Source organism: Watersipora subatra, chromosome 3, assembly GCF_963576615.1.
Source record: "Watersipora subatra chromosome 3, tzWatSuba1.1, whole genome shotgun sequence".
Taxonomy (NCBI): Eukaryota; Metazoa; Bryozoa; class Gymnolaemata; order Cheilostomatida; family Watersiporidae; genus Watersipora; species Watersipora subatra.
In genome coordinates, this window is record NC_088710.1 from 75,337,063 (window position 1) to 75,354,690 (window position 17,628).

At 41.9% G+C, this 17,628-nt stretch overlaps 1 protein-coding gene across 2 annotated transcripts in view; it reads right to left on the reverse strand.

Annotated features, from left to right (window-relative positions):
• LOC137392183 (PRKR-interacting protein 1 homolog) overlaps positions 1-17,628 on the reverse strand; it is a 42,895-nt gene that overhangs the window by 187 nt on the left and 25,080 nt on the right. For both annotated transcript variants that reach the window (XM_068078824.1, XM_068078825.1), the window contains exons 3-4: positions 2,444-2,544; positions 205-349 (exon numbers count right to left, since the gene is read on the reverse strand). In XM_068078824.1, coding sequence (XP_067934925.1) covers positions 205-349; positions 2,444-2,544 — 246 coding nt within the window. The remainder of the gene's footprint in view (positions 1-204; positions 350-2,443; positions 2,545-17,628) is intronic.

Genomic DNA, 17,628 nt, shown 5'->3' on the forward strand with positions numbered 1-17,628 from the left:
GTACCACGCAGAATGAACGAGTGATCAACACTGTTGTGGACATAAATATTGTTGCAAATGGATTTGCGAACGATATTACGAGTTAGTAGGGTGGAGATGTTGATGGTACTAACATGGCGGCCACTGAAATACATTAAACAGTTGATGCAGTGAATGCTTGAGTGAGCCTTGTGTTAAGTCCCGCGGAAACTACGGTAGCAGTACCTGATTCAGATTCAACATGTTGAGATTTTTTTTTCTGCTTAGACTTTTTCTTTTTCAATCTTTTCGCTCTCTTTTTTGCTGTTCGTTCTTCTGCTGCATTGGCATTTTCGACAAGCTTCCTTTGGTATTCATCGTCCTTAGTAGTCTGTGAAGATGATAATATGTATAACTGTCATGAGGTTGACAGACGACCAGTGCGAGATAATCACAAACATAGTCTTAAACAATACAACTCGCAGCGGAAACGCTGATTATTCATAATACAACATCGCAAAAGGATTTGTGAATATTCGTGAATATCTATCACTGATCAAAACGTGACTCCCATATTTGAAAATACTTCTGACCCAGAAGTTCCGCGATTGCGAAAGACTAGTTCTCGCTTTCCGTCTCAAATAAAGGAGCGCTAACAACTTGAACTGACCACCAAGAGTGGGCATTTTCAAAATGACCTTGACATTCCATCGCCGCATGACCTAGCGATCATCAGCCACTCAGCTTTGTTAGCCACCAGGCCTAACGCCGCAAGTGTTTTGCTGCTGTGTAAACAGCCATGGCCTTGATATGGGGGAATCACTTTGAAGGTTACGGAATGATATTAGTGTTGCGACACCGAGTTGTCATCTACTGTTAATTAAACTTAACTCTTATTTTGTAGAGCATTTTATGATAGTGTGAAATCGCAAGAGATAAAAATATATCAACAATATATCCAACTCATCTTGAGCAGATGTTTTTTTACAATGGAATCATGATTCCATTCTAAAATTTAGTTCCATGTAATTTTCATCATAATGAATTACGGTACATGATGTGATAACTCATCCAAACTTAGCAACATCTACACACAATATGAAAATACAATTTTATAAATGGCAAAATAATTTATATTATAGCGCTCGTTTTACCGTGACGGCAACCTTAACAATTTTAAACTGTTCAAAAGTGTCAGCAACATGTGTTGCAACTATCCATTAGCTTAGTGTGAGAGAAGTCCTGCATTCACATCATAACATAGATTTACTGTGTCAACACCAGTACTTTCATCAATTGTGTTAATTATTCAATCTAAAATTTATTGTATTGTATATACATGTATATTATTACCACATTGACAGATAGTAGGTGTGTATAATAAAAGATATCTCAACCTACATAATTATGACCATTTAGCAATCTTCAGGAGAAATACTTACAACTGTAAAATCGCTGTTTCTAATATTAAAACTCAGCCCCATTAGCGACCAGACATTTTGCTTGTATTACTGGCAGAGCTCACTCACACCATGCTCTAGAAGTGATATGGCTGAGTAGTGCAATGCGTAGAAGACGAAACAGTTGTACCTTGGATATAACAATAAAGTAGCCTAGTAGTTGTGCGATATGGTTGCCATGGCACTGAGTAGTTTCATATTAATTATATCACGTATGGAGCAGTTTCTTTTTGCAGCTAAGTCCTAATTTGTATGCCTCTACTGAGCAGTTTCACTTTGCAAACAGCATTACAGAACAATTTTACTTGGAATGCATTTGCGAATACTGAACAACATTTCTTGTGTATACATACTGGGTTATGTAACGTTCAACATGCACTAGCCAGCTTCACCAATTCATCTGACAACCTTTTATCTTCAACCAACTTGAGCAATATTGCGCAATTAAGTATTGTGGTAGGTGCAGATTGTAACAGAAACATTAAAATGATGGCCATTTATGATGATGAAAATAAAAATTGGCAATAAACAGGTGTGTTCACAGATAAATAGCTAGTCAGTTAAAGACTGGGATACCAAATAAACATCACCTTAACACTACATACTTCTGGTAGAGGAATATAGATTGTGCACTAAAGCATTTTGGCTAGAACTAGAGTAAACCTAACAAGTTATCACGGCAGGGTAAACACTGTTGTGAGATTGATAGCACTATAAATTTACATAAAAGAACTCCAACTTAATTCTTGAACTTACCATTTCGCACTGATATGTTATGATCAGTTACGCATGCTATTTTGTAATATTTTAATGTATGCGCAGACACAAAAGGCAAAATCCTTAATCACGCTGACGGCAAGAATGGCTGTTGGGAAGCGACTTACCCTGTCTCAAATGTCTAAACATTGAACGATGTATAATACATGTACATAGGTATGCCCACGGTACACATATTTACAAGCCTTCCATACATGTATGTAGTATGAACAAGCCGATAGAAACTTGATCTGCCTCTTTCAAATTACCTTAGCCTCCTTTTCATCAAGAAATTTTTGCCGAGCGTATTCTCGCCTTCTCACTCCTCGGTAAACATGGAAATCTCCACTTCCTGCACCAGCACTGGAACCTACAGATTTAAAGAAAATATGTAGACCATCTTTACAGTTTTCTCTACTCAACTACTCAACCTCGACTACTCAACCTCGACTACTCAACCTCAACTACTCAACCTCAACTACTCAACCTCTACTACTCAACCTCAACTACTCAACCTCTACTACTCAACCTCAACTACTCAACCTCAACTACTCAACCTCAACTACTCAACCTCAACTACTCAACCACTCAACCTCTACTACTCAACCTCTACTACTCAACCTCAACTACTCAACCTCAACTACTCAACCTCTACTACTCAACCTCAACTACTCAACCTCTACTACTCAACCTCAACTACTCAACCTCAACTACTCAACCTCAACCACTCAACCTCAACTACTCAACCTCTACTACTCAACCTCTACTACTCAACCTCAACTACTCAACCACAACTACTCAACCTCTACTACTCAACCTCAACTACTCAACCTCTACTACTCAACCTCAACTACTCAACCACAACTACTCAACCTCTACTACTCAACCTCAACTACTCAACCTCAACTACTCAACCTCAACTACTCAACCTCTACTACTCAACCTCAACTACTCAACCTCAACTACTCAACCACAACTACTCAACCTCTACTACTCAACCTCTACTACTCAACCTCAACTACTCAACCTCTACTACTCAACCTCAACTACTCAACCACAACTACTCAACCTCTCAACCACTCAACCTCAACTACTCAACTACTCAACCTCAACTACTCAACCTCAACTACTCAACCTCAACTACTCAACCTCTACTACTCAACCTCAACTACTCAACCTCAACTACTCAACCTCAACTACTCAACCTCAACTACTCAACCTCTACTACTCAACCTCAACTACTCAACCTCTACTACTCAACCTCAACTACTCAACCTCAACTACTCAACCTCTACTACTCAACCTCAACTACTCAACCTCTACTACTCAACCTCAACTACTCAACCTCTACTACTCAACCTCAACTACTCAACCACAACTACTCAACCTCTCAACCACTCAACCTCAACTACTCAACCACTCAACCTTAACTACTCAACCTCAACTAAACCCCAACTACTCAACCACTCAACCTCAACTACTCAACCACTCAACCTCAACTACTCAACCTCGACTACTCAACCTCAACTACTCAACCTTAACTACTCAACCTCAACTACTCAACCTCAACTACTCAACCTCTACTACTCAACCTCAACTACTCAACCTCAACTACTCAACCTCAACTACTCAACCTCTACTACTCAACCTCAACTACTCAACCTCAACTACTCAACCACTCAACCTCAACTACTCAACCTCTACTACTCAACCTCTACTACTCAACCTCAACTACTCAACCACAACTACTCAACCTCTACTACTCAACCTCAACTACTCAACCTCTACTACTCAACCTCAACTACTCAACCACAACTACTCAACCTCTACGACTCAACCTCAACTACTCAACCTCAACTCCTCAACCTCAACTACTCAACCTCTACTACTCAACCTCAACTACTCAACCTCAACTACTCAACCACAACTACTCAACCTCTACTACTCAACCTCAACTACTCAACCTCTACTACTCAACCTCAACTACTCAACCTCTACTACTCAACCTCAACTACTCAACCACAACTACTCAACCTCTCAACCACTCAACCTCAACTACTCAACTACTCAACCTCAACTACTCAACCTCTACTACTCAACCTCAACTACTCAACCTCAACTACTCAACCTCAACTACTCAACCTCAACTACTCAACCTCTACTACTCAACCTCAACTACTCAACCTCTACTACTCAACCTCAACTACTCAACCTCAACTACTCAACCTCTACTACTCAACCTCAACTACTCAACCTCTACTACTCAACCTCAACTACTCAACCTCTACTACTCAACCTCAACTACTCAACCACAACTACTCAACCTCTCAACCACTCAACCTCAACTACTCAACCACTCAACCTTAACTACTCAACCTCAACTAAACCCCAACTACTCAACCACTCAACCTCAACTACTCAACCACTCAACCTCAACTACTCAACCTCGACTACTCAACCTCAACTACTCAACCTCAACTACTCAACCTCAACTACTCAACCACAACTACTCAACCTCTACTACTCAACCTCAACTACTCAACCTCAACTACTCAACCTCAACTACTCAACCTCAACTACTCAACCTCAACTACTCAACCACAACTACTCAACCTCAACTACTCAACCTCAACTACTCAACCTCTACTACTCAACCTCGACTACTCAACCTCAACTACTCAACCTCTACTACTCAACCTCAACTACTCAACCTCTACTACTCAACCTCAACTACTCAACCTCTACTACTCAACCTCTACTACTCAACCTCAACTACTCAACCACAACTACTCAACCTCTCAACCACTCAACCTCAACTACTCAACTACTCAACCTCAACTACTCAACCTCAACTACTCAACCTCTACTACTCAACCTCAACTACTCAACCTCAACTACTCAACCTCAACTACTCAACCTCAACTACTCAACCTCTACTACTCAACCTCAACTACTCAACCTCTACTACTCAACCTCAACTACTCAACCTCAACTACTCAACCTCTACTACTCAACCTCTACTACTCAACCTCTACTACTCAACCTCTACTACTCAACCTCAACTACTCAACCTCTACTACTCAACCTCGACTACTCAACCTCAACTACTCAACCTCAACTACTCAACCTCAACTACTCAACCTCTACTACTCAACCTCAACTACTCAACCTCTACTACTCAACCTCTACTACTCAACCTCAACTACTCAACCTCAACTACTCAACCTCAACTACTCAACCTCTACTACTCAACCTCAACTACTCAACCTCTACTACTCAACCTCAACTACTCAACCTCTACTACTCAACCTCAACTACTCAACCTCGACTACTCAACCTCAACTACTCAACCTCAACTACTCAACCTCTACTACTCAACCTCAACTACTCAACCTCTACTACTCAACCTCAACTACTCAACCTCAACTACTCAACCTCTACTACTCAACCTCAACTACTCAACCTCAACTACTCAACCTGAACTACTCAACCTGAACTACTCAACCTCTACTACTCAACCTCAACTACTCAACTACTCAACCTCTACTACTCAACCTCAACTACTCAACCTCAACTACTCAACCTCAACTACTCAACCTCAACTAAACCCCAACTACTCAACCACTCAACCTCAACTACTCAACCACTCAACCTGAACTACTCAACCTGAACTACTCAACCTGAACTACTCAACCTCTACTACTCAACCTCTACTACTCAACCACAACTACTCAACCTCTACTACTCAACCTCAACTACTCAACCTCAACTACTCAACCTCAACTTCTCAACCTCTACTACTCAACCTCAACTACTCAACCTTAACTACTCAACCTCAACTACTCAACCTCAACTACTCAACCTTAACTACTCAACCTCAACTACTCAACCTCAACTACTCAACCTCAACTACTCAACCTCAACTTCTCAACCTCTACTACTCAACCTCTCAACCACTCAACCTCAACTACTCAACCTCTACTACTCAACCTCTACTACTCAACCTCAACTACTCAACCTCAACTACTCAACCTCAACTACTCAACCTCAACTACTCAACCTCAACTTCTCAACCTCTACTACTCAACCTCAACTACTCAACCTCAACTACTCAACCTTAACTACCCAACCTCAACTACTCAACCTCAACTACTCAACCTTAACTACTCAACCTCAACTACTCAACCTTAACTACTCAACCTCAACTACTCAACCTCAACTACTCAACCTCAACTTCTCAACCTCTACTACTCAACCTCTCAACCACTCAACCTCAACTACTCAACCTCTACTACTCAACCTCTACTACTCAACCTCAACTACTCAACCTCAACTACTCAACCTCAACTACTCAACCTCAACTACTCAACCTCAACTTCTCAACCTCTACTACTCAACCTCAACTACTCAACCTCAACCACTCAACCTCAACTACTCAACCTCTACTACTCAACCTCAACTACTCAACCTCAACTACTCAACCTCAACTTCTCAACCTCTACTACTCAACCTTAACTACTCAACCTCAACTACTCAACCTCTACTACTCAACCTCTACTACTCAACCTCAACTACTCAACCTCAACTACTCAACCTCAACTACTCAACCACAACTACTCAACCTCAACTACTCAACCTCAACTACTCAACCTCAACTACTCAACCTCAACTACTCAACCTTAACTACTCAACCTCAACTACTCAACCTCTACTACTCAACCTCAACTACTCAACCTCAACTACTCAACCTTAACTACTCAACCTCAACTACTCAACCTCAACTACTCAACCTCAACTACTCAACCTCAACTACTCAACCTTAACTACTCAACCTTAACTACTCAACCTGAACTACTCAACCTCTACTACTCAACCTCAACTACTCAACTACTCAACCTCTACTACTCAACCTCAACTACTCAACCTCAACTACTCAACCTCAACTACTCAACCTCAACTAAACCCCAACTACTCAACCACTCAACCTCAACTACTCAACCTGAACTACTCAACCTGAACTACTCAACCTCTACTACTCAACCTCTACTACTCAACCTCTACTACTCAACCTCAACTACTCAACCTCAACTAAACCCCAACTACTCAACTACTCAACCTGAACTACTCAACCTGAACTACTCAACCTGAACTACTCAACCTCTACTACTCAACCTCTACTACTCAACCTCTACTACTCAACCTCAACTACTCAACCACAACTACTCAACCTCTACTACTCAACCTCAACTACTCAACCTCAACTACTCAACCTCAACTTCTCAACCTCTACTACTCAACCTCAACTACTCAACCTTAACTACTCAACCTCAACTACTCAACCTCAACTACTCAACCTTAACTACTCAACCTCAACTACTCAACCTTAACTACTCAACCTCAACTACTCAACCTCAACTACTCAACCTCAACTTCTCAACCTCTACTACTCAACCTCTCAACCACTCAACCTCAACTACTCAACCTCTACTACTCAACCTCTACTACTCAACCTCAACTACTCAACCTCAACTACTCAACCTCAACTACTCAACCTCAACTACTCAACCTCAACTTCTCAACCTCTACTACTCAACCTCAACTACTCAACCTCAACTACTCAACCTTAACTACTCAACCTCAACTACTCAACCTCAACTACTCAACCTTAACTACTCAACCTCAACTACTCAACCTTAACTACTCAACCTCAACTACTCAACCTCAACTACTCAACCTCAACTTCTCAACCTCTACTACTCAACCTCTCAACCACTCAACCTCAACTACTCAACCTCTACTACTCAACCTCTACTACTCAACCTCAACTACTCAACCTCGACTACTCAACCTCAACTACTCAACCTTAACTACTCAACCTCAACTACTCAACCTCAACTACTCAACCTCAACCACTCAACCTCAACTACTCAACCTCAACTACTCAACCTCAACTACTCAACCTCAACTACTCAACCTCAACTACTCAACCTCAACTACTCAACCTTAACTACTCAACCTCAACCTCAACTTCTCAACCTCTACTACTCAACCTCAACTACTCAACCTCAACTACTCAACCTCAACTACTCAACCTCAACTACTCAACCTCAACTTCTCAACCTCTACTACTCAACCTCAACTACTCAACCTCAACCACTCAACCTCAACTACTCAACCTCTACTACTCAACCTCAACTACTCAACCTCAACTACTCAACCTCAACTTCTCAACCTCAACTACTCAACCTCAACCACTCAACCTCAACTACTCAACCTCTACTACTCAACCTCAACTACTGAACCTCAACTACTCAACCTCAACTTCTCAACCTCTACTACTCAACCTTAACTACTCAACCTCAACTACTCAACCTCTACTACTCAACCTCTACTACTCAACCTCAACTACTCAACCTCAACTACTCAACCTCAACTACTCAACCACAACTACTCAACCTCAACTACTCAACCTCAACTACTCAACCTCAACTACTCAACCTCAACTACTCAACCTCAACTACTCAACCTTAACTACTCAACCTCTACTACTCAACATCTACTACTCAACCTCGACTACTCAACCTCGACTACTCAACCTCAACTACTCAACCCTAACTACTCAACCTCAACTACTCAACCTCAACTACTCAACCTCAACTACTCAACCTTAACTACTCAACCTCTACTACTCAACATCTACTACTCAACCTCAACTACTCAACCTCGACTACTCAACCTCAACTACTCAACCTTAACTACTCAACCTCAACTACTCAACCTCGACTACTCAACCTCAACTACTCAACCTTAACTACTCAACCTCAACTACTCAACCTCAACTACTCAACCTCAACTACTCAACCTCAACTACTCAACCTTAACTACTCAACCTCTACTACTCAACCTCTACTACTCAACCTCAACTACTCAACCTTAACTACTCAACCTCAACTACTCAACCTCTACTACTCAACCTCAACTACTCAACCTCAACTTCTCAACCTCTACTACTCAACCTCAACTACTCAACCTTAACTACTCAACCTCAACTACTCAACCTCAACTACTCAACCTCAACTACTCAACCTCAACTACTCAACCTCAACTTCTCAACCTCTACTACTCAACCTCAACTACTCAACCTCTACTACTCAACCTCTCAACCACTCAACCTCAACTACTCAACCTCTACTACTCAACCTCTACTACTCAACCTCAACTACTCAACCTCAACTACTCAACCTCAACTACTCAACCTCAACTACTCAACCTTAACTACTCAACCTCAACTACTCAACCTCTACTACTCAACCTCAACTACTCAACCTCAACTACTCAACCTTAACTACTCAACCTCAACTACTCAACCTCAACTACTCAACCTCAACTACTCAACCTCAACTACTCAACCTTAACTACTCAACCTTAACTACTCAACCTCAACTACTCAACCTCAACTACTCAACCTCAACTTCTCAACCTCTACTACTCAACCTCTCAACCACTCAACCTCAACTACTCAACCTCTACTACTCAACCTCAACTACTCAACCTCAACTACTCAACCTCAACTACTCAACCTCAACTACTCAACCTCAACTACTCAACTACTCAGCCTCAACTACTCAACCTCAACTACTCAACCTCAACTACTCAGCCTCAACTACTCAACCTCAACTACTCAACCTCAACTACTCAACCTCAACTACTCAACCTCAACTACTCAGCCTCAACTACTCAACCTCAACTACTCAACCTCAACTACTCAACCTTAACTACTCAACCTTAACTACTCAACCTCAACTACTCAACCTCAACTACTCAACCTCAACTTCTCAACCTCTACTACTCAACCTCTCAACCACTCAACCTCAACTACTCAACCTCAACTACTCAACCTCTACTACTCAACCTCAACTACTCAACCTCTACTACTCAACCTCAACTACTCAACCTCAACTACTCAACCTCAACTTCTCAACCTCTACTACTCAACCACAACTACTCAACCACAACTACTCAACCTCTACTACTCAACCACAACTACTCAACCTCTACTACTCAACCTCTCAACCACTCAACCTCAACTACTCAACCTCTACTACTCAACCTCAACTACTCAACCTCAACTACTCAACCTCAACTACTCAACCACAACTACTCAACCTTAACTACTCAACCTCAACTACTCAACCTCAACTACTCAACCTCTACTACTCAACCTCAACTACTCAACCTCAACTACTCAACCTTAACTACTCAACCTCAACTACTCAACCTCTCAACCACTCAACCTCAACTACTCAACCTCTACTACTCAACCTTAACTACTCAACCTCAACTACTCAACCTCAACTACTCAACCTCTACTACTCAACCTTAACTACTCAACCTCAACTACTCAACCTCTACTACTCAACCTCAACTACTCAACCTCAACTACTCAACCTCAACTACTCAACCACAACTACTCAACCTTAACTACTCAACCTCAACTACTCAACCTCAACTACTCAACCTCTACTACTCAACCTCAACTACTCAACCTCAACTACTCAACCTTAACTACTCAACCTCAACTACTCAACCTCAACCACTCAACCTCAACTACTCAACCTCTACTACTCAACCTCAACTACTCAACCTCAACTACTCAACCTCAACTTCTCAACCTCTACTACTCAACCTTAACTACTCAACCTCAACTACTCAACCTCTACTACTCAACCTCTACTACTCAACCTCAACTACTCAACCTCAACTACTCAACCTCAACTACTCAACCTCAACTACTCAACCACAACTACTCAACCTCAACTACTCAACCTCAACTACTCAACCTCAACTACTCAACCTCAACTACTCAACCTCAACTACTCAACCTTAACTACTCAACCTCATTCTCAACTTCTCAACCTCTACTACTCAACCTCAACTACTCAACCTCAACTACTCAACCTCAACTACTCAACCTCAACTACTCAACCTCAACTACTCAACCTCAACTTCTCAACCTCTACTACTCAACCTTAACTACTCAACCTCAACTACTCAACCTCTACTACTCAACCTCTACTACTCAACCTCAACTACTCAACCTCAACTACTCAACCTCAACTACTCAACCTCAACTACTCAACCACAACTACTCAACCTCAACTACTCAACCTCAACTACTCAACCTCAACTACTCAACCTCAACTACTCAACCTCAACTACTCAACCTTAACTACTCAACCTCATTCTCAACTTCTCAACCTCTACTACTCAACCTCAACTACTCAACCTCAACTACTCAACCACAACTACTCAACCTCAACTACTCAACCTCAACTACTCAACCTCAACTACTCAACCTCAACTACTCAACCTCAACTACTCAACCTTAACTACTCAACCTCATTCTCAACTTCTCAACCTCTACTACTCAACCTCAACTACTCAACCTCAACTACTCAACCTCAACTACTCAACCTCAACTACTCAACCTCTACTACTCAACCTCAACTACTCAACCTCTACTACTCAACCTCAACTACTCAACCTCAACTACTCAACCTCTACTACTCAACCTCAACTACTCAACCTCAACTACTCAACCTGAACTACTCAACCTGAACTACTCAACCTCTACTACTCAACCTCAACTACTCAACTACTCAACCTCTACTACTCAACCTCAACTACTCAACCTCAACTACTCAACCTCAACTACTCAACCTCAACTAAACCCCAACTACTCAACCACTCAACCTCAACTACTCAACCACTCAACCTGAACTACTCAACCTGAACTACTCAACCTGAACTACTCAACCTCTACTACTCAACCTCTACTACTCAACCACAACTACTCAACCTCTACTACTCAACCTCAACTACTCAACCTCAACTACTCAACCTCAACTTCTCAACCTCTACTACTCAACCTCAACTACTCAACCTTAACTACTCAACCTCAACTACTCAACCTCAACTACTCAACCTTAACTACTCAACCTCAACTACTCAACCTCAACTACTCAACCTCAACTACTCAACCTCAACTTCTCAACCTCTACTACTCAACCTCTCAACCACTCAACCTCAACTACTCAACCTCTACTACTCAACCTCTACTACTCAACCTCAACTACTCAACCTCAACTACTCAACCTCAACTACTCAACCTCAACTACTCAACCTCAACTTCTCAACCTCTACTACTCAACCTCAACTACTCAACCTCAACTACTCAACCTTAACTACCCAACCTCAACTACTCAACCTCAACTACTCAACCTTAACTACTCAACCTCAACTACTCAACCTTAACTACTCAACCTCAACTACTCAACCTCAACTACTCAACCTCAACTTCTCAACCTCTACTACTCAACCTCTCAACCACTCAACCTCAACTACTCAACCTCTACTACTCAACCTCTACTACTCAACCTCAACTACTCAACCTCAACTACTCAACCTCAACTACTCAACCTCAACTACTCAACCTCAACTTCTCAACCTCTACTACTCAACCTCAACTACTCAACCTCAACCACTCAACCTCAACTACTCAACCTCTACTACTCAACCTCAACTACTCAACCTCAACTACTCAACCTCAACTTCTCAACCTCTACTACTCAACCTTAACTACTCAACCTCAACTACTCAACCTCTACTACTCAACCTCTACTACTCAACCTCAACTACTCAACCTCAACTACTCAACCTCAACTACTCAACCACAACTACTCAACCTCAACTACTCAACCTCAACTACTCAACCTCAACTACTCAACCTCAACTACTCAACCTTAACTACTCAACCTCAACTACTCAACCTCTACTACTCAACCTCAACTACTCAACCTCAACTACTCAACCTTAACTACTCAACCTCAACTACTCAACCTCAACTACTCAACCTCAACTACTCAACCTCAACTACTCAACCTTAACTACTCAACCTTAACTACTCAACCTGAACTACTCAACCTCTACTACTCAACCTCAACTACTCAACTACTCAACCTCTACTACTCAACCTCAACTACTCAACCTCAACTACTCAACCTCAACTACTCAACCTCAACTAAACCCCAACTACTCAACCACTCAACCTCAACTACTCAACCTGAACTACTCAACCTGAACTACTCAACCTCTACTACTCAACCTCTACTACTCAACCTCTACTACTCAACCTCAACTACTCAACCTCAACTAAACCCCAACTACTCAACTACTCAACCTGAACTACTCAACCTGAACTACTCAACCTGAACTACTCAACCTCTACTACTCAACCTCTACTACTCAACCTCTACTACTCAACCTCAACTACTCAACCACAACTACTCAACCTCTACTACTCAACCTCAACTACTCAACCTCAACTACTCAACCTCAACTTCTCAACCTCTACTACTCAACCTCAACTACTCAACCTTAACTACTCAACCTCAACTACTCAACCTCAACTACTCAACCTCAACTACTCAACCTCAACTACTCAACCTTAACTACTCAACCTCAACTACTCAACCTCAACTACTCAACCTCAACTACTCAACCTCAACTACTCAACCTTAACTACTCAACCTTAACTACTCAACCTCAACTACTCAACCTCAACTACTCAACCTCAACTTCTCAACCTCTACTACTCAACCTCTCAACCACTCAACCTCAACTACTCAACCTCTACTACTCAACCTCAACTACTCAACCTCAACTACTCAACCTCAACTACTCAACCTCAACTACTCAACCTCAACTACTCAACTACTCAGCCTCAACTACTCAACCTCAACTACTCAACCTCAACTACTCAGCCTCAACTACTCAACCTCAACTACTCAACCTCAACTACTCAACCTCAACTACTCAACCTCAACTACTCAGCCTCAACTACTCAACCTCAACTACTCAACCTCAACTACTCAACCTTAACTACTCAACCTTAACTACTCAACCTCAACTACTCAACCTCAACTACTCAACCTCAACTTCTCAACCTCTACTACTCAACCTCTCAACCACTCAACCTCAACTACTCAACCTCAACTACTCAACCTCTACTACTCAACCTCAACTACTCAACCTCTACTACTCAACCTCAACTACTCAACCTCAACTACTCAACCTCAACTTCTCAACCTCTACTACTCAACCACAACTACTCAACCACAACTACTCAACCTCTACTACTCAACCACAACTACTCAACCTCTACTACTCAACCTCTCAACCACTCAACCTCAACTACTCAACCTCTACTACTCAACCTCAACTACTCAACCTCAACTACTCAACCTCAACTACTCAACCACAACTACTCAACCTTAACTACTCAACCTCAACTACTCAACCTCAACTACTCAACCTCTACTACTCAACCTCAACTACTCAACCTCAACTACTCAACCTTAACTACTCAACCTCAACTACTCAACCTCTCAACCACTCAACCTCAACTACTCAACCTCTACTACTCAACCTTAACTACTCAACCTCAACTACTCAACCTCAACTACTCAACCTCTACTACTCAACCTTAACTACTCAACCTCAACTACTCAACCTCTACTACTCAACCTCAACTACTCAACCTCAACTACTCAACCTCAACTACTCAACCACAACTACTCAACCTTAACTACTCAACCTCAACTACTCAACCTCAACTACTCAACCTCTACTACTCAACCTCAACTACTCAACCTCAACTACTCAACCTTAACTACTCAACCTCAACTACTCAACCTCAACCACTCAACCTCAACTACTCAACCTCTACTACTCAACCTCAACTACTCAACCTCAACTACTCAACCTCAACTTCTCAACCTCTACTACTCAACCTTAACTACTCAACCTCAACTACTCAACCTCTACTACTCAACCTCTACTACTCAACCTCAACTACTCAACCTCAACTACTCAACCTCAACTACTCAACCTCAACTACTCAACCACAACTACTCAACCTCAACTACTCAACCTCAACTACTCAACCTCAACTACTCAACCTCAACTACTCAACCTCAACTACTCAACCTTAACTACTCAACCTCATTCTCAACTTCTCAACCTCTACTACTCAACCTCAACTACTCAACCTCAACTACTCAACCTCAACTACTCAACCTCAACTACTCAACCTCAACTACTCAACCTCAACTTCTCAACCTCTACTACTCAACCTTAACTACTCAACCTCAACTACTCAACCTCTACTACTCAACCTCTACTACTCAACCTCAACTACTCAACCTCAACTACTCAACCTCAACTACTCAACCTCAACTACTCAACCACAACTACTCAACCTCAACTACTCAACCTCAACTACTCAACCTCAACTACTCAACCTCAACTACTCAACCTCAACTACTCAACCTTAACTACTCAACCTCATTCTCAACTTCTCAACCTCTACTACTCAACCTCAACTACTCAACCTCAACTACTCAACCACAACTACTCAACCTCAACTACTCAACCTCAACTACTCAACCTCAACTACTCAACCTCAACTACTCAACCTCAACTACTCAACCTTAACTACTCAACCTCATTCTCAACTTCTCAACCTCTACTACTCAACCTCAACTACTCAACCTCAACTACTCAACCTCAACTACTCAACCTCAACTACTCAACCTCTACTACTCAACCTCAACTACTCAACCTCTACTACTCAACCTCAACTACTCAACCTCAACTACTCAACCTCTACTACTCAACCTCAACTACTCAACCTCAACTACTCAACCTGAACTACTCAACCTGAACTACTCAACCTCTACTACTCAACCTCAACTACTCAACTACTCAACCTCTACTACTCAACCTCAACTACTCAACCTCAACTACTCAACCTCAACTACTCAACCTCAACTAAACCCCAACTACTCAACCACTCAACCTCAACTACTCAACCACTCAACCTGAACTACTCAACCTGAACTACTCAACCTGAACTACTCAACCTCTACTACTCAACCTCTACTACTCAACCACAACTACTCAACCTCTACTACTCAACCTCAACTACTCAACCTCAACTACTCAACCTCAACTTCTCAACCTCTACTACTCAACCTCAACTACTCAACCTTAACTACTCAACCTCAACTACTCAACCTCAACTACTCAACCTTAACTACTCAACCTCAACTACTCAACCTCAACTACTCAACCTCAACTACTCAACCTCAACTTCTCAACCTCTACTACTCAACCTCTCAACCACTCAACCTCAACTACTCAACCTCTACTACTCAACCTCTACTACTCAACCTCAACTACTCAACCTCAACTACTCAACCTCAACTACTCAACCTCAACTACTCAACCTCAACTTCTCAACCTCTACTACTCAACCTCAACTACTCAACCTCAACTACTCAACCTTAACTACCCAACCTCAACTACTCAACCTCAACTACTCAACCTTAACTACTCAACCTCAACTACTCAACCTTAACTACTCAACCTCAACTACTCAACCTCAACTACTCAACCTCAACTTCTCAACCTCTACTACTCAACCTCTCAACCACTCAACCTCAACTACTCAACCTCTACTACTCAACCTCTACTACTCAACCTCAACTACTCAACCTCAACTACTCAACCTCAACTACTCAACCTCAACTACTCAACCTCAACTTCTCAACCTCTACTACTCAACCTCAACTACTCAACCTCAACCACTCAACCTCAACTACTCAACCTCTACTACTCAACCTCAACTACTCAACCTCAACTACTCAACCTCAACTTCTCAACCTCTACTACTCAACCTTAACTACTCAACCTCAACTACTCAACCTCTACTACTCAACCTCTACTACTCAACCTCAACTACTCAACCTCAACTACTCAACCTCAACTACTCAACCACAACTACTCAACCTCAACTACTCAACCTCAACTACTCAACCTCAACTACTCAACCTCAACTACTCAACCTTAACTACTCAACCTCAACTACTCAACCTCTACTACTCAACCTCAACTACTCAACCTCAACTACTCAACCTTAACTACTCAACCTCAACTACTCAACCTCAACTACTCAACCTCAACTACTCAACCTCAACTACTCAACCTTAACTACTCAACCTTAACTACTCAACCTGAACTACTCAACCTCTACTACTCAACCTCAACTACTCAACTACTCAACCTCTACTACTCAACCTCAACTACTCAACCTCAACTACTCAACCTCAACTACTCAACCTCAACTAAACCCCAACTACTCAACCACTCAACCTCAACTACTCAACCTGAACTACTCAACCTGAACTACTCAACCTCTACTACTCAACCTCTACTACTCAACCTCTACTACTCAACCTCAACTACTCAACCTCAACTAAACCCCAACTACTCAACTACTCAACCTGAACTACTCAACCTGAACTACTCAACCTGAACTACTCAACCTCTACTA